This window comes from Punica granatum, chromosome 4 (assembly GCF_007655135.1).
Source record: "Punica granatum isolate Tunisia-2019 chromosome 4, ASM765513v2, whole genome shotgun sequence".
NCBI classification, from domain to species: domain Eukaryota; kingdom Viridiplantae; phylum Streptophyta; class Magnoliopsida; order Myrtales; family Lythraceae; genus Punica; species Punica granatum.
This window is the reverse complement of record NC_045130.1, coordinates 38004367-38031917: the sequence shown is the minus strand read 5'-3', so window position 1 is coordinate 38031917 and position 27551 is coordinate 38004367. Positions and strand designations below refer to the sequence as shown.

Sequence of the window (27551 nt, the reverse complement as noted above, 5' to 3'; positions counted from 1 at the left end):
CCCGAGCACGGAAGATGAGCTTGACTCGAAGTCAGTTATTGAGGGCGGGTGTTTAAGGGCATGTGACAACGTATAGGTAGAAATAAACCACACATTACACGTGAAGGCGGATGTTGAGGAGTAAAATGGGATAAATCACACATTGAAAAAGAAAAAGAAAATCCATTGATTAATATATGGTTTGGGTACCACAACTTATCAGTTTGAAATTTTAAGTGGAACCGAGTCTGAACTCGTATGAGTCCAATTGAAAATCAATAATTACAAACGCTTTAGAACGATCATTGCACCACATAGCCTCTAATATATTGAAATACATTGATAAAATCCTTCTATTTTAGTTAATCAGTTAGGTTTTACCTAACTGGATGTACATGAGGAAACTTCTTTGCCTACTTATCTCGAAATATGATTTAATTAATCATAACATGTACTAAAATAAATTTGTGTGCATGAAAAATTGAAGAACTCCAGTGATAATAATATTTTTCAAAGTTTATGTGCGATACATCCACCATTTATAACGTATAATAATAATATAATATAGATAACACATCATATTTATATTTATAAAAAAAGTATTATTTGATTTGATTTTTGAAAAGTAAATATATAGCACATGATACCTATGTAAATATGATTTAATTTATTTTTCAAAAAGTAAATATGATCTCATGTGATTCGTTTCATCTAAATCTTTATTTTTCAAAAATGAAAAAATAATGACCGGTCTTATAAATCTATAACTATATATTTTTTAGAAAATTTTAAAATTCGTTTTCTAAAAAAAGCTCAAAACCCGAGAAAATAAGGACCGACCTCACAAATCTATATTATATTAATATGTTTTAAAAATTTTAAATATTAGAAATTTGTTCCTAGAAAAGCTCAAATAACCGAAAAAATAATGATCGTCACAATCTATATTTATATATTTTAAAAAATATTAAAAATATTTTTGAAAGAAATCTCAAAATTGATAAAATAATGAATACTCCAACAAATTTATATTAATATATTTTAAAAACTTTAAAAATTATTTTTTAAAAGAAAGGTAAAAAATCGAGAAATTTCATTAAATAACCGAGTATTGTGGGATCTCGTAACTCGTTGGGCTCCATATCTCTGCTTTATATTATATTATTATTATATATAGTAAATATATATATATATATATATATATGTAGATATGTGCATACGTGGACCTAGATTCATTCACTAATGATTCAGCTGATTAATTAGTCTGTCCGCTGGAGTACGGGGACAGTGCATGGGGCACCCTGTCAAAACTTGTAGTTAATGGCCACGAAGAAGTGAGTGGGATTATCTTTGCATGAACATGTAGTGGGGACCACCCCCCACTTGTGCTATTTTCTCTGCTAAGACAAATAATTTACACACATATGTTAATGATTTAATTGATCTTAGAAAATGCAATATCATGTTCCTGGAACAATATCACATACATTTATCCTGTGTGTTTATTCGATATCGCTCCTTTTTACCGCTAGATCAATTTTAAAAAGGTAAAATTCAAATTAATCCAAAGGCTCCCATTGGCCTTCGCGTCAAGGACCAAATAAATTTCCCCATCTATGTGAGTTAGATTTATCTTGTAATTTTGTTTTAATTATAATTTAATGAGATAATATCTTTTAATTTGATTTTGCTGGCAATTCATGTACTCAATCATACATTCACACGCGATGACGAGGAGGAAAGCTGTAGACCAAACATAATAGCCAAATAAATTCAATATATCATTATGTGACCCGCCCATACGTGAGTATAGAAAACTTTAAAAGGAATTTTAATAAATTAATCACATCATCGAAATATTTCATACATTAAATAGCGTCTGCATATATAGATATTCGGAGAAAAACATTCAAAATAACTTACAATAATTAAGTACCATGCATTATGCAAAATAAATAAGACAGATTTCAAAAGTCCATGATTTATTAAACGATATTATAAAAAAGAAAAACCTCAAGTTCGAGAATTCGATTATGTCATCCACATATAATATATTTATTTATTTACTTAGGGTCCAAAGACCTCAAGAATTAGAGTCAAAGGTATCACCATAAATCATATAGTAATGATTCTGTTTTTTGTACTTAATGAAGTATAATTATCCCCCACAAATTCATAATGATAATGACATGAGTGGAAGGAAATTGAGTTGCGAATGACTGAATCTGAGAGAAAGAGAGCTGAGTTCGCCATTAATGCGTTGAGTGAATCTAATCACGTTCTCTTGCATTATTCAATACATACATACATACATACATACATACGTACGTACATATACATATACACACACGAACCAGATTATCATCAAGCCAAGAAGATCTAAGCTGAACAAACAACCGCCATTGGCGCCTCTGATTTAGAATCTTCAACAGATTCTTCAAGAGGAGCAGTATCCCAACTGCAACAACATCCCCCATTTAACTCCTCTAATCCTCTTCTTCTTCTTCTTCTTCTTCCCCAACTGCAGTACTCTCCATCGGGCCGACATTTGCTTCTCAATCTTGCCCCGGAAACAGGAGATCGAAGTTACAGAGCAGCTTTCCGATGGCGGCAGCTGCTGCAGCGGAGGACATCTTCGAGGTGGAGGGCAAGAAGGTGGAGGAAGAGGACGACGACGATGTGTGCCCCGTCAAGCAGGTCGATCTGACCGTCCCTAAGACGGACGACCCCACCCTGCCCGCGGTCACGTTCAGGACGTGGGTCCTGGGGGTCGGAGCGTGCGTCGTCCTCTCCTTCGTCAACCAGTTCTTCTGGTACCGGAAGCAGCCTCTCATTGTCACCTCGATCTCAGCCCAGATCGCCGTCGTCCCGCTCGGCCACCTCATGGCTCGGGCGCTCCCCACCAGGGCCTTCTTCGAGGGCACACCCTTGGAGTTCTCATTGAACCCCGGCCCCTTCAACGTCAAGGAGCACGTGCTGATCACCATCTTCGCCAACTCGGGGGCTGGCACGGTCTACGCCACTCACATACTGAGTTCCGTGAAGCTGTACTTCAAGAGGGAGCTCACTATCCTCCCTGCCTTCCTTGTCATGCTGACCACTCAGGTTCGTTTCATCGAATTCCCCGGCATTTCAGTTTCTCGATACAGATCGAGATGAGTTATAGGTAGCAAATATTATTTCTGAACTATCTTGGGACAAATTGATTGGAGGGAAAGTTTCGTAGTTTCCGGATTTGGCTAGCTATTCCGGCAAAATGCATAATCTGTATAGTAATAATGTGACCGATTGCAAAAACTGACCTGGCTGATGTTCGGTCTCGGTAGGTTCTTGGGTATGGCTGGGCCGGGATATACCGAAGATATCTCGTGGAGCCGGGCGAAATGTGGTGGCCCTACGATCTGGTTCAAGTCTCTCTTTTCAGGTAGTTAGCCTTACAAAATAAGAAAGATTGAAATCTTTTTCTATCTTGTCGTTATAGATTGATGATGTTTTATATTCATGTAGGGCTTTACATGAGAAGGAGCCAAGGCCGAAAGGTGGCTTCACCAGGAACCAGTTCTTCCTCATAGTCCTCGCCACGAGCTTCGCGTACTGCGTCTTCCCGGGATACATGTTCTTGATGCTAACTTCCATGTCTTGGGTCTGTTGGCTCGCCCCCAAGTCTGTGTTCATCCAGCAGTTGGGGTCAGGCCTATCGGGCCTTGGAATTGGCGCCTTTGCGATCGACTGGTCCACCATCTCGTCCTATCTGGGGAGCCCGCTCGCTAGCCCATGGTTTGCAACAGCCAATGTGGCGGTGGGCTTCGTCCTGGTGATGTACGTGATGACGCCCTTATCGTACTGGTTCGACATCTACAATGCCAAGACATTCCCGATTTTCTCAAACGACCTCTTCATGTCCAACGGGTCCTCATACGACATTCTCAGCATCACGAACTCCAAGTTTCACCTCGATAGGGAAGCCTATGCAAGGAATGGGCCCGTGCACATGAGCACCTTCTTTGCCATGACTTACGGGCTCGGGTTTGCCACCCTCCCTGCAGTCATAGTCCATGTGCTGCTCTTCAACGGAAGGTAATCACGATGCACATTGTTTTTTTTTTTTTTTTTATGTCTACAATGCCAAGACCTACCCGCATTCGAACTTTCGAAACATTCAAAAAAATCCAGTTCTGCCGATAGTTGTGAGCTTTGTGGTACGATTTGCACTTACAGGGAGCTGTGGCAACAAGCCAAAGGCGCCTTCGGAGGGAATCGGAAAATGGACGTCCACACTAGACTAATGAAGAAGTACAAGTCAGTCCCGACATGGTGGTTTATTGCCCTCCTTCTTGTGACCATCGCCTGCATAATCTTTACCTGTGAACACTACAAAGAATCCCTTCAGTTGCCTTGGTGGGCCGTGCTGTTAGCCTGTGGCATCGCTTTCTTCTATACCTTACCCATCGGTATCATCTATGCCACCACGAACCAGGTAACCCCCCAATCCTGATATGATTGTGGCGTTGTCGTCTCCTCTCTTCTGCTTCTTGTTTTGATACTACTAGTCCTTAAGCCCGGTGTTAAAACGTCATATATATTTTGTGGATATTGTGTTTGCAACAGCAACCAGGTCTGAATGTCATCACAGAGTACATCATTGGATATATATACCCGGAGCGGCCCGTCGCAAATATGTGCTTCAAGGTCTATGGGTACATTAGTATGTATCAGGCCACGACCTTCTTGCAGGACTTCAAGCTCGGCCATTACATGAAGATTCCACCGAGATCAATGTTTATGGCACAGGTCGATACTTCATTCTCTTTTAGTCTCTCATGTCCCTTTCTCTCAATCAAAGATCTAAAAAGCTCTTAATTGGGGATTAATCGCAGGTCGTGGGGACGGTTATATCAGTAGTAGTATACACCGCGACGGCCTGGTGGCTCATGGAGTCTATTCCTCACCTCTGTGACACGACCCTCCTGCCCAAGGACAGCCCGTGGACATGCCCAATGGACCGGGTATTCTTCGATGCGTCGGTCATATGGGGCCTCGTGGGGCCCAGGAGGATATTTGGAGACCTCGGCGAGTACGGGAAAGTGAACTTATTTTTCGCCGGTGGGGCTGTTGCACCTTTCCTGGTCTGGCTCGCTCACAAGGCCTTCCCGAAAAAGACATGGATCAGACTAATAAACATGCCTGTGTTGCTAGGCGCCACTGCTATGATGCCGCCTGCCACGGCCGTGAACTTCACAACTTGGATCATTGTAGGGTTCATGTCTGGGTTCCTGCTGTTCAGGTACAGGCCCGAGTTGTGGAAGCGGTACAACTACGTCCTCTCTGGGGGCCTCGACGCTGGGACCGCTTTCATGACAGTACTGTTGTTTCTGTCTCTCCAGTCGCAGGGTTTCGGACTCGACTGGTGGGGTAACAATCCCGAAGGATGCCCCTTAGCTTCTTGCCCAACCGCTAAAGGAGTCGTGATCGACGGATGCCCCGTAGTAACTTGAATATGAAAGATGCACCTTCGTTTTATAGTTTAGTTTTTGCTTAAATGTTTAGGTGTCATGATCTGTATATATATTCTCTAGGATTTCATTGAAAAAAAAACTTATTTTTGTCTCTGCTCATAATTCAATGAATGTGCATTGAATCAAATCTAGTGAAACACTATAAAGATACAAGATAGAATTGGGATACCTACAGCGAAACTAATTGAATTGCTATACGCAAAAGAATTTTTCTTCTGTATAACTGTCGAGACTAACTAAAAGAAGGATGATTGATCTTGCAGAACATCTAATTGGGCAAGTACCCTAGCAGCCATTGATTTCATCCCGCTCTCGTCCTTCTGAGTGATCTCGACTAAGGCCATGTGGGCCAAAACCCCAAACTTTTGCCGGATCTCGGCCAACCCAAACAGTCTATGCAGAGCCCTCAAAGACTTGTCCTGCAGCCTTGGAGAAGAGGAACTCAATAACTTTATAATGGGAGCTATCCCTTTTGCTTCAGCTAGCACCTTACTTCCCCTCAGCAATGCGTCCCCATCGATAAGAGTCAAGAGTGCTTCAAGAGAAGCTTCACAGACTCCAGGGTCGGTGGCTTCTAGCAGCCTGACTAGATGCTCGAGAGCGTGGGCCTCAATGAGACAGAATGAGGACTCAACTGAGCAGATACCCCTGTGGGCCGGGCAAAAAGCCTCGGGGGGCGCCCGGCAGCAACCCCCAAGAAGCCCGGCTCTCTTAACATGCCTGCTAAGTGCGAAGGAACTCTTGGACAACTGTTTCAGCGAGATGGCTGAGGATTTTTTCATCAACCTTGTCCCACTTACAAGGAACTTCACAAGGACAGGGATAATGCCAATATCAGCCACTCTCTTCTGGAATTCCGGGTTCTCAGGGGCTGTGAAACGACAGAGGGCCCCAAGGGAATTCTCCACAACCCGCCTCTTGTTCGAGTCATTTCGATTCTCATCGGAAAGGAAATTCACAATGACGTTGAGAGCCTCAGCATCCAGAAGCCACTTGGTTATCTCGGGATCTCTGGGGAGGTTGGAGATTATGCCCATAGCTGAAGCAACCTCGTCCACATCAGCTGAAGATTCTGTTATTCTGAGCAAGCTCTCCACACATCTCTGGTCCGCGTGCTCCGAAAAGCTGGCATCATCGCCGTCTTCCATCAAACAACAGAACAGCTTCACAGCATTTGCCCGAACCGTAAGGTTGGGGGCCTCGCAGAACTGGACTAATAATTGGATGGCAGAGAGCTGAGAGATGAACGAAATGGAACGAAATTAAATTAACCAAAAGCGATTTACTTTCTTGCCAAGATTAATATCAAAAGAGGAGAAAGAACAGATACCTGTCTTAACTTTTTCCTCGTGTCAGTACCGAACGGAGATTGGCACATAGCGTGAAAGGCCCGGAGGATGTTCCCTTGTATATTGGGCCCCGTCAGGGATATCAACGAGAAAAGCTTGAAGATATCATCCTCTGATTCCAACAATGGGACGACATCAGACTGATCAGGTTCTCCTCCCTCAAGCATGGTCGACTGGGCAAGGTGCATGATGGTTGCTGCCACATGTTCCCTTAAGGTGGGCGATGGTAGGCTGTGACGGTAGAGAAGTTCGAGCAGTGGGCCCATGGCTCCTTCCTTGATCATCTGCAGTCCGTTCCGTGGTATGCTTGATAGGCACTGGAGGCACTTCACGGAGACTTGCTTCATGTCTAAATTATTTTGAGAGAGCAAATGTAGAAGTGGGCCAAATGCCCCAAGCTCAAAGAGGGACAGCTTCTGGCGCTCGGTTAGCTCGATTTCAGATAGAGTCTTGGCCATGGCCATCTTAGTATCGTCCGCTCCTGCATCAGTATGCAAGTTAGCAATGTGAAAGAATATTAATTAGTGCCCCTCACCTATGAACTGCAAACAGCTTAAGGTCCAATACATGGAAATTCAGTAATTGGATGACAAATAAAGCTCTTTAGGACTCTAATCCATTAATTTTTCAATGACTGCAATCAGTTACTCTAAAGGCTCGATGATACAAATGAAGATATGGACCATATGTTCTATGGTAATATATTAGATGATGGTATTTAACTAGCAAGCCTCGGTGAAGATATTCGACCAACAAAATTTGACCAACTATAGAGGATAAACATGGTATTGATAAGATGCATTGTTTAAACACAAAGAACAATCAAGTATACTAATAGCTCTGAATTGAATTGGCAGATTTTGTGGGACAAAGTTCGAGATCACTTAAGCCGATTGAATTCTAAATAGATAGATCAATTTATATCTTTGTTTAATGGATGATGTCAAACTCCGCAATGTATTACCTGAAGTGAGTAGATGCAGCAATGGTTTAAAGTAGTTAGCATTTGCCATGTGCACCACGTTCTGATTTTGGGAAGCGAGAATCTCCAAAAGGCATCGAGCATCTTCAGAGACCTCATTATCCTCTTTCTTTGATAGCGTTACCAGTGAAAAAATGCAACCTCGGACATCCCCCATAGTCTCCCGTGCTGCAGTACACTTCGATAGTTCCAGAAGCAACTGCACTGCTAATTTACTTTCCCGCATGTGCCGTGAGAGAGACCGAACAATACATCCGAGAGCATTCTCTACAGCACAGATCTTCTCCTACATATATAATTTAAAGAAAATAAAATAAATCAGTGACAGGTCAAAATTAGAGGAAATCATCAATATTTCTGAAATTAAAAGCTGGCTTCTCTCGATCCTATATAGGAAAAGTTATTATGCCAATACATTTTCTCTCTCTCTCTCTCTCTCTCTCGAAAGGTAATGAAGTTATTATGCTAATACTGCAGGTTGGTCAAGCATGAAGGTGAAGGAGCGGACAGAAATATGGCAGGCCATCTGAGGTTCGACCCCCCGAGGCCTCTTTCAGAGTCTTTTGGAGTGTTGATTGGCCTAAGGTTAGATCCCTTGAATACCCTTGTTTCCCCGAGGGACAAAAAAAAAAAGAACAAATACTATGCGGATACCTTATTCTCGTTACTGTCTTTAGCAAGAATATGAAGCATGGTCAGGGCATGCCTCCTGACATCGGCATTTTTTGAGCTGAGAATTCTGACAAGAACTGATTCATAATTCTCAAGAGCAACCCATTCTCTGTGCTGTTCTTTGTCTAGGCAAAGCTCTTCGAGCTGTTCAAGGCACTGAATCACCTCCTTCTCATCATCCAAGCTGAGTTTAGGCTTAATTGAAGCAATCATGATCATTGTATTGCGATCCTTCCATTCCTCAATCGACTGCCTCAGGTTCTTATTCGGACGAAGGACTGTGTTCTCAATTGGTATTTGAGTCAAGGGACAGGTATTGTTCCCGAGGGCAAACCACTTCTCAATTGCCTGCCTCTCAAAAGTCATACCAGAGGATGTTTCCACGGGATCCACCATCACATCAAGCGTGATTGGGCAGTAGAATGAGCAGAGTGGTTCCAAAGGTTGTCCCCTGACAAAGTTCCTGGTCTCCAAATACTTCCTCTCCTTGTCTGCATGAGACATCACAACATCAGCCTTCTCAAGCAATGCGATGATCTGCTCCATCTGAAGCTGCTCAGCCCTGTCCTTTCTCACCTCAACATCCTGTATCTCCTTCCTGAACTCTTCAAACTCCTTCCTTATAGCCAAGTTCTCATGATCAATCCCAATTGCCTCGGCTATTTGAGCCATTAGATCATTTGCATAGGCCCTGTCCATTCTCCTCTCTCGAATTCCTGACTCAATTTTTAAAAGGATCTCTTCTTCTGATAACGCTGCAGAGTACTCGGCTTCGAGCATTTTCTTACAGAGACTGTCAATTTTTTCTCGAATTCCAAGTGACACATCTAACGAGGCCAAAGGTAAGAGGCTCAGAGCCTGAGCAATCTCCCTCGTGCTTCTTTCTATGGACTCGACAATTTGTCTACAATGAACTAAGAGATATACCTTGTTTCTTCTGCTGCAATCTCTAGCAAGCCCCTTAGATGCCTTTACTTCTCGATCGAGGATCTCTATGGCATTCTTCAAGCTTTCAGAACAATCTAGATCATGCCGCAACAGCTCTTTCAACATAAGCCCCGTGTTTTCTAAGTAGACCGAGAATCTCCTGAAGTTCTCCTTCTGTATAAGGACTTCTGTAGCTGCATGAGCGGTTTCATATATAGCGACTATAACATGAGAGAGTAACTCAGAGGCAGGAGCAAGTGAGGCGCTGAGAATCACATCCTTGACCATTCTTCCGCTTGAGACAGGATTGTTTAATCTAGAAGTTGGAAATCCTTTTAAGCGCTCATTAAACTATTAGTAGCAGGTAAGTAGCTATCATACACCAGATGACCTGAAACCAATGAAAATCAAACAATTAAGACCGACTTTGAGGACGAATCACTTCTTTAAAAAGAAACCACGGAAACAATCAGTAATACCCTCTAACCAACAACAAGATGATTTACCACCACCCTTTGAAATATAGTACGATTCTTCGGTCGAAAATCAATTCTTTTTATGGCTTTTGCTCTGGAATCGCCGCACGGTGCGAAACTTAATGATTCCAGTTCATCAGAGTTTAAAATATCAGGCAATTGATTATAGGACAGGAACAAACTACTTGCCGACATCGTCAGTGCTGTACCTATAATCACAAAACTGTTCCAGAAATCGGAAAACACACGAGACGTTTATGGTTGCAGAGCTAAGACTTGCATCAAACATGTCCCAGAGAGGTCACATTAACGATTTTGAATTTTCCATGCAGGAAAACAAAAAACACGGAGAGAGAGCGAGCAGAAACTCAATTCAGCTTCAATCCGACGGAGCAAGAGCAAACTCTGAGCTCGACAAAGCTGAAACTTCCATAGTGATCGAACCGAGTAGAGATTTCACGTAAAATCTGGGCAGATTGACTTACCTGTTGGTGCTAGTCAACAAGCGGCTTCGTTAAGGTCAACGTTCGAGCTTTTCCGGGAGAATTGCGGGTCGATTTCCCGGGAGAATCGAAGAGAGACGATTCAGCGGTGAGCTGTCGGAGAAATGATCCTCCGAAGAAAATGCTTCACTGGCCGTCTCCTTCTTCTCCTTCTTCGTAAGTTCCTCTCTGAGTCTCACTCGGTTCAGTCAGAGAAGGAAGCAGTCAAAGAATGGAGTTCGAATAAATATAAAATAAATAAATGAATGTAAATTAATTAATTAATTAAAATTAAATAAATAAGCTCCGGCTCATTGAATTTTCTAAAAACTTATTTTTGCAATTATTATAATTCTAACTACAAATAAATACTATAATTCAGGTTTCCCTTTCAAATTACAAGATGTGATCCATTATTACACGAACATATGTATACGAGTCGGATTGTACAACCCTCCATAATGCGTCACGTGTTTCAGTCTTGGAAATGCCACTTCTATCGCCCCATGAATTAAAGGGATTGTAGAGCCACTGACAACATAACCAACAGGGGCAAATCGGAAGAAGCTAGTTACTAGAAACTAGACATTATGTATATGTCGATAATCATCATTATTGTTTGAACAAAATTATAATGTCAGGACCAAAATTTCAGATAATGGTCCCTAAACCACTACTTTAGGGTCACGAGGGTTAAGCAATTCGTCTTTAGATTAATGTAATATTCAAAAAAATAAAATAAAAAATCTAACATATATCAAATTGTATTATTTCTAGTTGTTTGTTTGATTGGTGTGTGTTAGTTAACTATCCGCTTCAGCGGTCCCGGGAAATTTTTGGCGCCAGGTAACGGTAAAAGCATCAGACTCAAAAAAAAAAAAAAAAAAAGGGGTAAAAGCGTGCTTGGTCATTCTTGGGCTGGGGCTTCCTTAATGGGCTAATATACGGCCCGATAGCTTTTCAAGCCCAATTGATATCCTCTTATTTCTTTCGACCATTGATTAATTTACATCTTTACGTTTTTCTTGAGCAGACGCATCACATTTTTTGCCCAAAGAACAAAATTGTGTGCAAATACAAAGCAAACGGAAAGGCATTCAAGCCCTGGACTCTCGAAGTATAGTCTCTCGGCGGACTTGCTTGGAAGAACACGACACTTTCGTCTTCACTTCTTTTTGTCTCGGGGAAGAGATCGTTCGATGATGAGTATGCTACACGAGCACATGAAGTCTATGGATGAATGGCTTACTATTATTAAATATATCTCTCGATTTTCAGATCCCGAGTACAGGATTGAGATTTAGCAAAAGGTCAGATCTGCTTCTTCAGCATCAATCGGGTTAGAGACCACGTGATCGATATACGAAATAATGCATAAGACTGAGGATCACATATATTTTTCCTTTATGCAGAGCTTGAGCTCACACTCACAGATCTGATGAACCAATTAAGGTTTCAAAATATAGTTGTATTTACTGAACTACTAATTAATCAAACCGCACTTCGACTAACTAAAAGAATAGTTTAAACTTATCACACCAATAAGAAGGCATGGAGATTTTAGGATTGATCAGAGTCAGGTTTTGTTTGAGAAATATAAAACCAACTTGGAAAAGTACTGATTATGTGTGTGTGTGTGTATATATATATATATATATATATGGCATCTGCAGCATATATAATTTGCATGAATGGATTTTCAAAATGATTGAAGAGTGATATTGGGGAATAGAAGGATAAAATCAAACAATACAGAAATTTAACGATTCACACCGTCGTATTTTTCGGTCCGGACTTCGATCAAACCATACCTGGAGCCTGGAGGGAAGGGAATGCGTGTACTGACTGGTTTGTACGGGCTATCCTTGGAGCTCTTTTTGGGACTTCATCACTGCTATTCTCCGCTCGAAGGCCTTCAGAATCTTTCTTTCCTCGATATTATTGGGGTTGCCTTTACCCAGCTTTTGTTTGGTTTAATATTTCTTTCAAGCTCAGGCTCCCATGTTCACAGGGAAAAAAAAGAGAGAGACACAGATGTATTGGATAATTTCCCCCTGTGTATATAAAAGACAAGTACCTAATATACATAGATCCAGTGCGTAGATTAATAATATGTGGATTCAAATATACCTTAAGAATTGTATATATTGATTGAATATATATACGCACACATATACTATACAAAAAATTGTGTTCAAACCCCAGAATTTTAGCATAAGTTAGCAAATCTAAGATTGTACGAAACGTATAACACAATATTGAACACACTTAACCCGCAGAATAATCAAAATCTGACAATTAACACAAGGAGGAAGAGACTTAAATTGACCCAAGTGAGATTCAAGGAGCCTGTTCGAGTTCGAGTTCCCGTTCCAGTCACAGGGACAAAGTCATTGTACGGATGACTGACTGTTCAAAGAAAAGCATACAAGAGTGATATTGATTCGGCTCATCTCTCATTCTCAAGGAGACCTCCGAAGATCGGGAAAGATGAGCCGAACCAACATCACGCCATGTCTACTTCTCCGAAGATATAGGGCGAAGCTTCCGAAAGAGAGACATTGTTGTTTCTTGTCCTCTCCCTCTCTCTTATAACTTAAGGGCAACTAAAGCTTCTTCTGAGAGTTATGGTGTTTCTGCAACTCAAAAGAGCCTTCTTCCCCTTTTATAGTGGAAAACGAGGGTTTCTCTGCAGATATCTCTAGCTACTGTGCATGTATGGCCTCATCGGTGTCTAACTGGCTGAAATATATTTTCCGATTACAAGGAAAAGCATGATTATATTATAAAGAAATAAAAATAAAAAAAGCTAATAAAGAGAGGACACGGATAGTTTTATGATGAGAACCGAGACTCGAACGTTACAATCTAAAGGACTACATAAAGGTAATACACATATCAAAACTCATGATTTGATATCTCTTCATTTTCTATACATATATATATATAAATATAAAAACAAATATAATTTGTCGTGGAATTAAAAATTGCAATGTATTAGGGATTATTGCCCCTCGATTTTCCACTTGTTCTATGAAAATTGCATTACATTTTTTCTAGCTTTGGTATTATGCCACGTGAAGAGGTTGTACAACTCCGGAGGACAATAATGACGAGAAAAGAAAATTAACCAAGAAAGGGAAAGAGAAATATTGTTTGTATAGGCTTTGACGTTTGAGATAGGTACTCGATGAAAATTACTGAATGATTTCAAAATTGGTTTAAATATTAACACACTAATTTAAAACATCTCAGATGGAAATAAATAATTGACTATTTGTAAGATTAAAATATAAAGAAAAAAGAAGTAATTTTCACATTCACCAATTAACATGCTTAGAAAAATTATGTTTGCAGCGACCAAATTTGATACAAACTATAGTCTAAAAGTTCTCACCGCATACTTTACAAGACCAATTATGGAAGTGTGTTCATGAAAATTTAAACCTCCCACCGTACTCCCATATAAATTATGAATTCTATTATAGTTATATCATGGATAAATGCTACATGCAAGGTCATGTCTATGTAAAGCTTGGAATAGTTTCTGGAGCTTAAAAATCGATGGGTTCAAGTGATAATTAGTTTTGACTAATAAATTGAAGATATTTGGTGTTTTCACCCGGAATAAAAAAAAAAAAAGAACTCTTGGTGAATCGCGTTACAGACTTAAATTATATATGGAAACGTGCTTAATTCTTTTCGGTTACTAAACGCGCTTACTTTTATTTGAAAAATATGTAGCTTTTAATCTGTTTTTAGTAAAAGTTGAAATAGTGGTGAAGGAAATGCCCATGGTCTTCCACATATAATTTCAGCCCCTACAATAATTTGATTAAGATATTGGGACACGTAGAATGGGGACCATGCATAAAGTCGAGGATATGGATAATATTATTATTTATTGGAAAACAGTGTCTGCCATTTCTAATCTAGCTTTGTGATATATATATTGATTTCTCGTACATTATATATGTATATATATATATAAGTATGTATGTATCTTCACTCATCAAACCCTAGGGAAAATCTAAGGCCTCAAATCTATGAAAAGAGATTGAAGAATCTTCTTTTGTAACCACAGCAATTCTTAGATTCTTTTTCTACTTTAGCATTGGTTCATGAAATACCATTGATTAATCACCGTTTGGAAAAGGCAAAGTACAGACATTTTTTCCCAGGGAGATAACAAAAAAAAAAGTCAAATATGCGGTATTGATGTCTCAATAATAATAATATTGCTAAAGACTGAAGATTAAAGGAAAGAAATATAGGAATGAGGTTCTCATAAAAAGAAAATGATTGATACAACTTCACAAGCTAATTCTTTGAATATTTATAGATTATTAAAGAGGGTGTAGTCAAATAACAAAGGTTTTCAATTGATAATAAAATACCTTTATATTCGATATTTATTATAAGACTATTAGCATCCCTTAATTAATTATTAGAATTTCTATTATATTGTATTAGATTGATGAAGTCCCTTTATCTTTTGTGATGAGAAAAAAAAAACCTTAAATTTATGTTCGGTCACTCAATATCCTTAAATTTTATGTTTTGCCATTTAATTATAGGCCTTTTTTTCCTTAAAATTTAATAATGTGTCTTAATTTTGTTAATGATGTCAAATCGCGTATTGATCATTTAAATATTTTCTTCTTTTGCATGGTATCAATATCGAAGCCAGCTAATTGTCATGACTAACAAACCTTGTACAAATAATATATATGTCATGCCTTTTTTTCTTGTAATACGTAGTATATATAAACTAATAGGGTTCTCAGTGCAATGTACGGGAAAATTAATAAATAAAATCGTGCACAGTATATATATGATGGAAAACATATATTACTTGTTTCATAATTAAATTCTACTTCAATTTGATACAATCAATCACTATAAAATATTTAAAAAAATTGACAATTTAATATCCTTATTAAAAATACATTATGTATTCTTCAATCAATTGTTATTATGCTATTATATTATATTATATTATTATCTTCTAATATTATTATTACTACTTACTTCATGGTTAAGTAATGTCTATATTTATCTTAATTTATTCGCATTTTATAAAATAAAATTTAAAAAAACCTCGAGAGTATGAAAAACGAACGCAATCTTCGCGAGAACTTTTGAAATGCTTCCAGTTTATATATATATAGATAGATATTTATGTCATGTACGTCTTCTTCTTACCTTTTTGCTATTAATTAAAAATATATTGCACATTTCCTGCCGGAATATTTAAAAATAATATATGCATGTAACTAATATATTATAAGTTTAGTGTTAAAATGTATTTAGCAAAAAAAAAAAGAAAGTTTAGCATTAAAATGTGCTTACATTAATTTCATTGGGTATAAAGATTTTTGAGAAATTTCATCAAAAATCATGAACTTTCATAAAAAATTCTTAAATCTAGCATCAACTTTTTTTCCTCAAATCTAGTAGCAACTTGTCAACATAAATCCAAATTTAACATCCGTCCACAAGTCCGTCGATTTTGCTGATATGGCAAGGTAACAGCGGGTGATGTGGTTAATGATTTTTAAGCTCCAATAAAATAATGACATGCGGATGTGTGCTCCCACTCGCTTTTTTAAGAAGACCTCAATATTTCTTATTTTAAAAATTTGGCCCCACAGCCTTCATCTCCTTCTTCTTCCATACTTCCCTGTCTCTCTCTTTCGACCAAAAGACAGCACACCGCACACCTCACCAGCAATATCACCCTTTCCCTTTTGTCCATCACCAATCCAACATCTCCTTTTCTTTCACTCCTTCCTTTCACCTCTCACACATGTTGGGAAGGGATGTGCTCAACCAAACAACAACGCAGCGATTAATCTTCATCCCCTACTAGTGTAATCGAGATAGGAACTAATCAAATCAATCAACAAACAATAAAGAAAAGAACATCAAGAATTTTACGTGGAAAATTCCGATGTGGGAAAAAATCACGGAACCAACTCCGAATCAACGATCCACTATGAATAAAGGTTATACAATGTCTTTCATCAAGCCCTTGAATCACCAAACTCAAGAGAAACACTCTCTTAGATCACCCAAACACTAAATTTTTCACCCACACCGGGTGGTTCACAAAGTCAGCTGAAACAGCACCTACAGAGCTCGAATAGAAATTCTGATCGTTCAGAACTTAGCTCCACACGTCGTGAAGCCTCTGTCAAAATTTCGTCCCAATCGGAGTTCGTTTACCCATTCAATTGAGGTTTGATCTCCAGCTACATGCTGCCCTCTGTAATCCGAATTTCAGCTTTGTTCCTCTCTATTACGTACTGCCTTTTGCTGATCTGATATCCTATTAGTTGTCGCCTCTTACCCAGTTAATTTAGCTGAAAATTAACCCTAACAATAGTGGGTCCTTGAACCTATTAAAATCCGATAAAAATCCAATACAATTTGAGTCAAACTTCCTCCAAATTGAAGGGATACCCAACAATACCTTCCTCTCACCTCTCACGGCTACTGCCATCCCATCCTCTCACCTCTCACGGCTACTGCCATCCCATCCTCTCTCTTTCACGCCCTCTTCACCTCCCTCACCCTATGCCTCCTTCATCGACACCACCATCATCATCTCATTGATTTTCAGCTCCATCCTCTCCCTCCCTTTCTCATCTCCTCTCTTTTTCCACATCCTCTGCCACCTCCATAATCGCCAGCCACCATCATCTCTTTTACACCATCACCATCCTCGACTCCCTCTCCTCCAGTCCTCTGCCTTCATCACCAACCATCATCATCACCACAGCTCCTTGCTCTCAACACCATCACAGCCCCTCCATCCTTCCATCTCTTCCTCCTCTACTCGTAACTCCCTTCTTCATCTCCAGTACCATCACCATCTTCAACACCTTCACTCCGCAACCATCATCAACCTCTACTATTATCATCTATCGCCCTCCTCTCAGCTCCTTTCCTCTCCCGGCTCCAACACACAAACCGGCCCTTCCTTCTCCACTCTATCTCCATCATCAACACCAACTTCATCTTCTTCTTCTATCATCTGCCTCCTTTCACCACCGACAGCCATCTCCTTCTTTTTCTCCTCCTCCCTACTACGTCACCTCCTCAGCCATCAAGACCATCACATCCTTCTCTTCTTTCCTTTAATGCCATCAACACCACCACCCATCACCTAGCTCCTCTCCTCAAGTCCTCGAGCTTCCTTTGCTGCTCCTTCTCCTCTCTTTCATCTGCCCAATACTGCCATCGTCGTGCTCCATCTCTTCTCCTTTGTCTGTTGATCTGCCGCTGTTGTCCCCTCCTCGAAGTTCCTCGAGTCCATCCAATGTCGTCCTTTTCCCATAGTTGCAGCTTCCTGTGCTGTCGTTTACTCCTTCTTCAAGCTCCGAAAGTCGCTGTTGCGCCACTACTGCTGCCTCTACTCCTTTTGCCGCTTCTGGTTTGCCGCCTCTCCACGAGCTCCCGAGCTTAATAGCCACAGGTCTTTCCTCCGTCCTCTGCTGCCTAGTTGTCGTCACACTTCCTCAAGCTCCTACAACCCATCTAGGGGCTTCCCCACCAACCCTCGACCCCACTGCCGACGTTTCTTCCTTCTCCTTCTCCCTTCCCTTTTGGCCACAGCTCCACAGGTGGGCCAAATTTCAAAAATAAGAAATCTTAGGGTCATTTAAAAAAAAAAAAGAGTGAGACCACAAGTCCACGTTTCCTTGTTTTATTATAACTTAAAAATCGTTAGCCGCGTCACCCGCCGTTACCTTGTCATGTCAGCAAAATTGACGAACTTGTAAACAGATGTTAGATTTTGACTAACGTCAACAAGTTTTGCTGGATTTTTTTAGGGAGCAAGTTGTTAGATTTGGGAATTTGATGAAAGTTCATGATTTTTGATGAAAATTTCCCAAAGATTATCCTTCGACATAACATTTCCAAGAATGTACTTAGGAGCGAATCAAAAGACTAAATTCTAGTAACCATCAGGTGAGTGTTAACCGTGTCAGGCCTTTACCACTTGCGGAGAATTGGACATATACATGATAAGATTACATGGTATAGAGTTACATAAAAAGTTGAAATTTAGCAGATTCAGCGTCGTTGCTTGCGAAGCTTCTGATATATTGAAGTGGTACAACATTGTTGTTTGCTCAAATTAGCCCCCATTATTTGTCGCTAATGGGAGATATTAAAACATCAATTAACTAGTGATTAATTATACAAAAGCAGAGGACAGATTCCTAATTATCATGTCAGGAAAAGACTGTCCGTTTTAGGATTTTATCAATTTTTTAGCAATAATAAAAAGTTCTTATCAGCCGAATAAAAAAGGACATAGGCTTTAGCAATTAGCACACAGAGAGGAGGGGTTAGCCTTAGCCGTTAGCCCAAATCGTTAGAAACCTACTCATATGTAGTGAGAGATCCGAGATTTTGGTCAAAGGCGACAGTTCCTTGCAGTTGGGGGTTCCATGATATTGAATTTTCATTTGGATTTATACGGGCACGAACTCATATTCATTTAAAAGTTAAAATTGATAAGTAGTGGTACGCACTGCTCTCACGTGCAATGTGTGATCATTTTCCTACACGTTGTCACGTACCCTCAACAATTGACCTCGAGCTAGGCTCATCTTCCATACTCGGGTAGTGAGGGGCTAACACGAGGCGCTCTTTTGAGCACACTCGGACACACTGGGCCTAACGTGGTATGAGTGCATGAGCATACGCGCATGGACACGCGGAAGTATAACTTGCTATGATATAATATTGAATTTCCATTAGGGATTATATGGGCTCGAGCCCATATCCATTTAAAAGTTCAAATTGATAAATGTGGTATCCAATGCATATATTAACCCATGAATTTTTTTTTTCGGTGTGAGAATTTTTATTCAATTTCACTCCTCAACGCATGGGAAGGTAAATAATTCATCAAGCAAGGAGTCTGAGATCGGTAATTGATTAAAAATTAATACGTATGAATCAAAATTTTTGTTTTTAGATTTACTTTGCATCTGATATCTGTCCTGTGCTCTATGAGACCATCAGATATTCCAAATTTATTAATTTGAGATTGATCCACAATGCGCATCGATTGTCTCTAACCATGAAGTGATTCCTTGTAAAGCCCCCAACTCATTAGAAAGGCAACATAAATAAATGAAGGTTTCATAAAAATTAACGAGAGAGAAAAAAATGGGCTTAATATGGTTTTCTTTAAATTACACTCCAGATTACTCGCGCATACCACGAGTACAATTTAAAAGTAAATTTTTAAAAAATTCTTCTATTTGCTAGCTTTCAATATTAATTTCATCACCGATTTGTTATATTCGTTTATTTCCTAAGCTAAAACCTTAATCATATACATGATATCCTTTATTATACAAAAATAATTATAAAACCCTTATAATTTTGATTAAAAAAAAAAGAACCCCGTTTTTGGAGAAAGAAAAGGAACGCCACGTTCTTTTTTTTTTTTAATATGGTTGTTTGATTAATGGGAGAGAGAAGCAAATTAAATAGAGACATGAGAGAGATAGCAGGTGATTATTTTTCAAAATTGCTCTTGTGGTCCTAATTAAATGCCATTATTAATTGAAGAATAGGAAGTATGGGCATTTTGGCAATGGAGATTCTATAGTAATTGGCTTTAAAAAAAAAAGAATTTTAGTAATTATTTTCTTTTTTAACCATCAGATCTTAATATATTAAATCTGAACTGTACACATATCTATACTTTTATTACATGAAGATTATCCTCATATTACTATCTTTTATATGTTCGGCCACACATCTTTTCGGCGATATTTGGTCACACCCAAGAATAAATTGATCTCGGTTCGTATGACTTCCGGACCAAATCGGCAAGTTAAATACAACAAAAGATTTATGAAAAAAAAAAAAGATTATGGTTTTCAAAAATAGAAAAAAAATACATATCAATTAAAAAGTAAAACAAAACGAAACCATTTCAATACTATGACGCAAATCATCATCATCAAAATTTAGAAAGAAGCCGGCAAATGATCGTCATCATCAACACTTCGTGACTCGACCTTATTCTCCTTTCAATTTCAATTTCCTTTGATGACTACATGTATGTGTGCGTGAAGTTTGGAGCAATTCCAACTTAACTTTTACTCGTGTCAATCAGAATTATATATATATATATATGCGCGCGTATGTATAAATAATAAATAAATAATAAAAGAAAAGGCCAAATCGAGATTGATCTCATTGCAAATAGAGGGACGGGGCAGCGGGGTTCCATCGCTGGCCCCTGTAGCAACCTTGACAGGGGCTGTGCGAGCCAACGATGGAGACCCACCCCCCTGGTCTCTCCCTCTCTCTCTCTCTCTTCAATTACGTGCCAATCGTTAAGTGCATTTTTTACTTAATTATATAGTTTTCATTTTCTTTTGAATTAAACAAACAAGTCGAATGAAATTAAATGTTGAAAATTTAATTTAAACGCTCAATTGGAGTAATCGAACACCAAGTAAGTTCGGCAAACAAAACACCAAACTAAATGTTGGGCTTAGATAGAGGCGAACTGGTCCATCGAGGAGGCCCAAGCTAGGGCCGTTTTCCACACACATAAAGCCTCCCCGTTCTTTCAGAAATGGGCCTTGAGATACAGTCGGCCCACCGAGAAATATACGGCGTATATTGGTTCTCTCCCCTTCCTCAAATGAAACTTCTATTTCTATACGACCTCCCCTTTCCCACGTAAATAAATATAAACATTATTTCACTTTTCGCAGTAAAAAGGACAAGCACACGTGGCATGTCTGAAAACATCGACGACACCCCTGGACTGCGGAGAGATTGCTCACTCGCGCTGCTTTTCCGACACGTGTCCACTCCGCCTCCGAGACCGCGCATGTACCCACCCCCCAGTATAAGCTACTCGAGAGAGTTGATAATATCCTCTCTCTCCCTCTCTCTCTCTCTCTCTGTTTTGCTCTATCACTCGCTACGCCGTCGAAGAAGTTTGTCGGAAGAAGGGACCGGAGGAATTGGATTGGAGCTGCCAAGGGAGCGAGGAGGTCGATGGAGAGTTTGCCCGTGGAGCTCTGCCTCAAGATATTCTGCTGCTTGGATCACCAGGACCTCGCTGCTGCTCTCCAAGGTCTGAGCTTTGTCTGAGCTTTGCCTCGCTTTCTTCACTCCATAAAATGTGAAATTTCGTCTTTGGATCTGATGAGAGATTGGAATAGAGTTGTCTTGATTCATTTTGAATTCTCTGCCTTCGATGACTCGTGTTGTGATTATGGGTGAAAATATTGAATTTTGCAATTGATGGTGTTTTGATGCGTCTGCTGATCCTACTGTCGAGTGGGTTAGTTTGTTTAATATTGTGCTGTGATGAGGGGTGGAATTCGATGCTCTCTGTGGCCTGCTGTCTCTTATACGCGGGAGCAAGCTCAGAGATAAAATCGAAGATCTAAACTGGAGGATTCCGTCCTCGGCAGGGTGTTTGCCTTTGACTTTAGATCTCTTGCTTGATTAGATTATGCTGCAAGAACTTAAGAAATGCAAAGGGTTGAGGGTTAAGTGTTGCCAATCCTTCCAGGCAACAGCGAAATTGGATGATTGATTGTGCGATGGGATCTCATAGTTATGGAGGCATATATGGTAATCACTCCGAGATGGTGTTTTTTCCTTTGACCAAAAAAAAAAAAAAAAACAGAGAGAGAGAGAGAGAGATGGTGTTTCTTTCGCCCAGGAAAGTGAAGAGCATGGTTAGCAATTTGGGTGTTTATTCTTCAAAAATCAGGTCTTTACCCTTCTAAGTGTAGGCAATTTGATTCCTTAGCTAGCAGGATCATAGATTGTGAACCGAAACATTAACTTTTCCGGGAAATGAAATAAATTGAATGGCTAATTCTTATCCTTAGATTTTGAGAATTCATTCACTTGGCGTAGTCTGTTTCGATTTTGCTGCTCTGACTGTGTGGCAAGATGGACCTAGAATGTTACTCTTACTCTCTCTAGACTCAAACATCTCTATGTATCTCTTTTGATCTTTGCTATTTGGTAACAACTATAATTGTTAAAAAGGGTGATGTTGAGATTGTTTCAGTGCTAATATTTACATGCATAAGTAATGCCTAAGCGCATCAAAGCCCGTTTAAGAATCAAAAGTATTATGTCATCGAAGTCTGCAGGAAGTGGAAGGTCTTGGCTTCAGATGGTGCCTTGTGGTCTAATCTATTCAGGGAGAGATGGGGAGAGGATCGGGCTATTTCACATGCCCCTGCCGGCTCAGAATCATGGAAAGATGCGTACGAGGTGCAGGACCGACGGGACCGTGTAGGACAGTGAGTCTCTTTTCTCTTTTGCTTTGATTCTTTGTTTAAAATTCTGGGTATGTCCTCGCTGTTTTCGGACCCATGGGAAACATTTGTAACTGTTAGGGGGTTGAAGATAATCCGAGAAGGGGAAAACTACTACCTTGTTTGCCAAGGCAAAATCCAGCGCTACTTGGGCTCGAGGACACAGAAGAGAAGAGTAATGAACTGGCCATCAAGAAATCTGAATGGAGAAGGCCCCACGCCAGAAGAGATCTCGTCCCGAGGGATTCTGGACAGGATCATCTTCTTCATCGGGGACTTGGAAGTGGCCTCATCAGAAGCCAAAGCTGCCAAACGTAGTCGGGTGCTGTAAATGTTAGTTTGGTATTCCTTAGGCCATAAAATTCGATGCATCACATTTTGCGTGTTTCACATGGAATGCATGGATGTGAAATAATTATGGCCTCGTGTAAAAGGGTTTGTAGAACTTAAAATTTGTATGTATTCACTTTCATTCGACATGTGTTCCTTTTCTGTTGTCCACTGAAAAGGTAAACAGTACAAAAAGCATTTCATGGTCAAGGCAAATCAATATTCAAGCAGATATTAGTTACAGGAAAATATTAGTCCCAGGACAAGGCGGCAAATCGATCTCATCATCGCACCAAACTATGTATATATCTTATAAGAGTAATACAGAGGCATAGACGCAACAATGATGAAACCATCTTCCACTGGTAAAGCTGATGAAAATAAAGAATGATAATAATGGAATTACATAAAAACTTTGGATGCATATAGTCAGTTTCCTACCGAGATATTATAGCTGGAAAAAAGATCGAATCCAAATGGTACTAATTTCTTCGCACTATATGGTTTCCAGAAGATTATTAAAACAGGCAAGAAAAAATAAACCCAATTTTAAAAGAGAAAAATTTCCTTTAATTTTTTGACTTGAGGGAGACCCAAAGCTTCCAACAGCCCTCCCCCCAGCATTTGTTTGCTCGGCAAGGAAAGATCACTGGCTCCATCTTCCACATATTTCTCGAAGTTCCATCAAATGTAAACCCCTTTATAAACAGCTATAAATTCGGCACAGATGATAGTTACTCCGTAAGAAATGAACTATTCGCAAGATTCCAGGAGTCCTCCGGTTCTTCCCGTACCGGAATCGATCAAATGTTCAGTGGCTCCATCTCCGGGTCCCTTTCCTTCAGTTCCCTGCCTTCTGTCTCTGTGATAACAAACATAACCTCTGTCAGAAGAATTACAACAAAATGCACTAGAAGGATAGTAAAAACACAAGACCAAGATGGAAACCGTATTAAAGACAAAAAGTTATAGCAAGATCGGTGAGGATCCTACTCACTTGGCTTGTCAGAGATCACCATGAGGCGCCTCTGCAAGAGCGAGGCCACAAAGAGGAAGATGGAACACATGCCAAACATGACGGTGATGGGGAATGCGTCAACCTATAAGAGTAACATAAACCACATCTCTGTCAGAAAGGAGAGAAGCATAGCAGAAGATTTCTATGAGCGCGCCATGTCCTTGTTTAGGACAATTTGTATAGTGGGACACAGTCGAGTATGGAACATACATTGTACAGGACGATGCAGACAAAGATGTTAAGAGGGATCCGGAAAAAGTTCATAATGGTGCTCCTTGCTTCCTCTGGGATGTACTGGGACCTCATCTTCATGATGGATGGCCAGAAGATGCCAACACAAGCCTCAAAGGTACAGAACCCAAGCAGCTGGAGACAGCCCGAGAATGATATGCCCCCACCTCTGACCTTAGAAGGAGTTACCAGGAACTATTCCAAATTAACAAACTCGGATCAGTATGGATCACTACTAGAGAGAGAGTAACATAGAAAAGGGTTTCAATTGGAAAAACGACATACGCTGGTCATAATTGGAAGCAGCAGAGCGGCAGATGAGATGACGAAAACAATCTGCATGTAGCTCTCAACTCTTGGTGTTGACCGGGCCATCAAGCGAGAGGCAAGGGAGCTACCCAGCATAGAAGCCAGCATGAATGTAGCGAAAATGAACCCATGGGGAATCTCCTCATCATTTGGACTCAGAGCGGGTGTCCAAAGAAAGACAAAAGTGTACATTGAGCCTTCAAAAAGGGACTGTATAGCACCAAGCAGCGCAATTTTCTCATCTGGAAAATTTAATAAGTAAACTTCAGGATATGGATAACTAATAAGTATAATGACGACAGAATCACTTGGGCAAAAAAAATCCTGACATAACTTGCTCCTGCAATCATGATCACTAATTCATGATAAGACGGGAGAAAGTTGTTAAACCTAGCTCCCCAGAAGCTACCTCACATGGAAAACTTTCTAGTGCACCAAATGATTAGCCCCAAACATCAGATTGCATGAGCAAAGGAAATTCTCTCAACACAGATTACAAGTTTGCATAGAATGATACAAGATAACATGTCTCTACCTGAAGCAATTGCAGTAGCAGCGCCCTTAAATTGAGTAAGCAAGTCCTTGCTCTCTGAAGGATCTCCATAATTTTCTGTCCATGATGACATGATAATAGCCATGCCAATTGCTAGGAAGCAAGCAGCAGCATCAAAGGGGGCCACTGGACCAAGAGCAAATGAATCTACAAGTAGATTTCCAAACAGTCCAGAGACAATGGCGACAAGACCATTGCCAAGAAATATTGCTTTCGAAAATGTTATTGATAACCACTGTTGCTCGAAGCCCCTCTGCAAATACGGCAGCAAAAGATAAGCATTAACATCCAGGTATGCTCCCAGTATCAGTATCAGCTTCTGACCAGGCAGTCAGATTGGCCACAAAACGAAAATGTTGTCTAGGATTGGAACATCTTATCCATGTTATGAACTCTACTCAGTGGTCTCCAATTCATGTAAAAGCCAATTTCACATAACAAAGATTGATGTTTACACTTTTTTCACACCACGTGTAGAGTAAAATAAATTATCCGCAACCTGTGATTGAGCCAAAAACAAGAGCACTTCAGAACTGTAGCTTGTTTTCAATATGAATGACGTATTGTCTTTATAGTTCGAGTTCGCATGGTAATAATTTGGCATGTCGTGAACTAATGGGGTGCTGGGCTCACTCCTCACAATTTAATACCAACAAGGATTCATCTAAATTTTATATTTAACGAGTGCAATAGTTCTCACCTTGTTGTGCTCAGCAACAAGCCACGACTCAAATGCCGAGAACAGAAGAGATGTGGCAATACCTCCCAAGACACGGCCCAGCATCAGGACTTTGTATTGAGAGGAGTGTTTAGTGATGCAACTCAGTGTGTAAGTGATACAATAAGTCACACAAGCCCTTTTCCGACCCCTGATTGCAAGCAGAGAATATTCATTTAATGACGATATCCACCAAAAGAAGAGAAACTAGGCAGAAGGCAGGTATCAAGACTAACTGTTTGTCTGCCAGAGATCCCACAATTGTCCCAAACAGCATGGAGGATCCAAACCCAGCAATGAAGAGCTGCCCTATCTCGCCCTTCCCGAATCCGTACTGACTGTACAGGTAGTATACATACGGACCCTGCAACCAATCGCCGGCTTTTTCCCAAAAAAAAAAAATGATCCACATTAGATGAATAATACATAAACATACGTAAACTACATCGACACGGTCACTGAAACTGTGGAAACCAAATTCCATTTGCACAAGAAGATTTTCAAACTTCAGAAAAGAGACGTATACCAGCAGTGAATATGACTAGAATATGAGCAAAATGCCGCATTACATATCTCGAGTATTCGTCACAATCAAAGAATGCTTCAATTCTGAGCAACAAAACATCTTCACATCAATGCATTCAACTCCAGCCATCACAAAGAGTAGTGCAGATCCAAACTTATATCATATTCAGCTCATATAGGAACGAGCACAAATCATAACTTTACGTTCCAACGATGGATAAATCCACTAATGCATTGGATCCCGACGAGAATTAATCGGAATGCATCAGATCCACATGGAATACCTAATCCCCGAACTCATACACCACATTCTCGGCAGGGATCGAGCGAGATCTAACGAATTAGAGGGTGATAACAAGCGGGGGGAGCTCAGATCCAGTGTGGTTACCCATCATGAGAGAGTAGACGAGGAGGTAGTTGTTCTTGAAGGAATTGAAGGCGGGGGAGGTGTTGATGCGGTCCTTGTTGTTCTTGCTGAGCTCGAGGGCCGCCACCACGGCGCCGAGGGCCCCGAAAGCCAAGTAGTAGAACAGCTCCATTGCTGCCTGCCGAGGGGAAGGAAATGCAGAGTGGGAGTGAAGCTCAGCTCTCCTTCTTTTGTCCGATTCCCTACTCTCTCTCTCTCTCTCTCTCTCTCACTCTCTCGACACAGAGAGGTAACGTAGAGAGATAAAGGGCGAGAGCGATACATAGATGCAGAATGGGAAGAGAGCTGTTATCCCCTGCAAGCCATTCTACCTCGCAACCTACTCCGAGCTTTGACTTTTGTCGCTGTTGGACCTTGGGGCCCACGGCGGACGTTGGATTCGTAAAGGCACGACTTTCCCGCGGGGCCCGGCAACATGAGATCAGCAGAGAAGTGCCCCGCAGCGGATCCCAGCCCGAAGACGCGGTTTCTGATCTGCTGGGGGAGGTGAAGCTCATTTTACCTAAGGTGGACACGTGGCGAGATCTGGGGCTGTGAGTGGGATGATCGGGTGTCGGTTGCTCGCTCCTGGCGTCGGTACACTAACGGCACGTCTTCGGATGACGTCGTCCTTCCCGCTACTCCGGCAGACGTTGGCCCCACTAAGAGGCTGTGTTCGCGCCGTACGATTGATTGCAATAAAAAAAGAAGGCCGCATTATGGTTGGCAACAATTTCAACACA

General features: G+C 40.4%; 4 protein-coding genes across 4 annotated transcripts; 2 read left to right on the top strand and 2 right to left on the bottom strand.

The window, feature by feature from the left end:
• The first annotated feature begins 2251 nt into the window (after window positions 1-2251).
• Window positions 2252-5622, top strand: LOC116203508 (oligopeptide transporter 6-like). Its single transcript, XM_031535255.1, has 6 exons — window positions 2252-3084; window positions 3306-3403; window positions 3487-4056; window positions 4198-4456; window positions 4588-4770; window positions 4857-5622. Exons 1-6 carry the CDS (start codon window positions 2584-2586, stop codon window positions 5472-5474), a joined length of 2229 nt encoding a protein of 742 aa, XP_031391115.1. The 5' UTR covers window positions 2252-2583; the 3' UTR covers window positions 5475-5622.
• On the bottom strand, window positions 5563-11233 carry LOC116203507 (U-box domain-containing protein 44-like). The gene is made up of 5 exons (XM_031535254.1): window positions 10387-11233; window positions 8481-9816; window positions 7809-8112; window positions 6826-7325; window positions 5563-6730 (listed from the first exon to the last, which is right to left on the bottom strand). The coding sequence occupies exons 2-5, from the start codon at window positions 9711-9713 to the stop codon at window positions 5732-5734; spliced, it is 3036 nt and encodes a 1011-aa protein (XP_031391114.1). The 5' UTR covers window positions 9714-9816; window positions 10387-11233; the 3' UTR covers window positions 5563-5731.
• Window positions 11234-21290: 10057 nt separating this feature from the next.
• Window positions 21291-23258, top strand: LOC116202484 (F-box/WD repeat-containing protein 7-like). Its single transcript, XM_031534055.1, has 3 exons — window positions 21291-21511; window positions 22544-22703; window positions 22800-23258. The coding sequence occupies exons 1-3, from the start codon at window positions 21433-21435 to the stop codon at window positions 23047-23049; spliced, it is 489 nt and encodes a 162-aa protein (XP_031389915.1). The 5' UTR covers window positions 21291-21432; the 3' UTR covers window positions 23050-23258.
• A 71-nt stretch (window positions 23259-23329) lies between these two features.
• Window positions 23330-27069, bottom strand: LOC116202482 (molybdate-anion transporter). The gene is made up of 8 exons (XM_031534052.1): window positions 26791-27069; window positions 26114-26258; window positions 25860-26028; window positions 25142-25412; window positions 24583-24848; window positions 24277-24492; window positions 24046-24148; window positions 23330-23910 (listed from the first exon to the last, which is right to left on the bottom strand). Exons 1-8 carry the CDS (start codon window positions 26939-26941, stop codon window positions 23852-23854), a joined length of 1380 nt encoding a protein of 459 aa, XP_031389912.1. The 5' UTR covers window positions 26942-27069; the 3' UTR covers window positions 23330-23851.
• Between the last annotated feature and the right edge of the window lie 482 nt (window positions 27070-27551).

Bases quoted from the DNA above. Each gene is read 5' to 3' on its own strand.
- LOC116203508 (XM_031535255.1), top strand. From the start codon at position 2,584: ATGGCGGCAGCTGCTGCAGCGGAGGACATCTTCGAGGTGGAGGGCAAG. The intron at 3,085-3,305 runs GTTCGTTTCATC...CGGTCTCGGTAG, and splicing joins TTGTCATGCTGACCACTCAG to GTTCTTGGGTATGGCTGGGC. The intron at 3,404-3,486 runs GTAGTTAGCCTT...ATATTCATGTAG, and splicing joins GTTCAAGTCTCTCTTTTCAG to GGCTTTACATGAGAAGGAGC.
- LOC116203507 (XM_031535254.1), bottom strand. From the start codon at position 9,713: ATGGTCAAGGATGTGATTCTCAGCGCCTCACTTGCTCCTGCCTCTGAG. The intron at 8,113-8,480 runs GTATCCGCATAG...TTATATATGTAG, and splicing joins AAGACAGTAACGAGAATAAG to GAGAAGATCTGTGCTGTAGA. The intron at 6,731-6,825 runs GTATCTGTTCTT...TTCATCTCTCAG, and splicing joins CGAGGAAAAAGTTAAGACAG to CTCTCTGCCATCCAATTATT.
- LOC116202484 (XM_031534055.1), top strand. From the start codon at position 21,433: ATGGAGAGTTTGCCCGTGGAGCTCTGCCTCAAGATATTCTGCTGCTTG. The intron at 21,512-22,543 runs GTCTGAGCTTTG...ATGTCATCGAAG, and splicing joins CCTCGCTGCTGCTCTCCAAG to TCTGCAGGAAGTGGAAGGTC. The intron at 22,704-22,799 runs GTGAGTCTCTTT...TGTAACTGTTAG, and splicing joins CGACGGGACCGTGTAGGACA to GGGGTTGAAGATAATCCGAG.
- LOC116202482 (XM_031534052.1), bottom strand. From the start codon at position 26,941: ATGGAGCTGTTCTACTACTTGGCTTTCGGGGCCCTCGGCGCCGTGGTG. The intron at 26,259-26,790 runs GTAACCACACTG...TTTGGGAAAAAG, and splicing joins CGTCTACTCTCTCATGATGG to CCGGCGATTGGTTGCAGGGT. The intron at 24,849-25,141 runs GTAGAGACATGT...TAAATTTTCCAG, and splicing joins TGCTACTGCAATTGCTTCAG to ATGAGAAAATTGCGCTGCTT.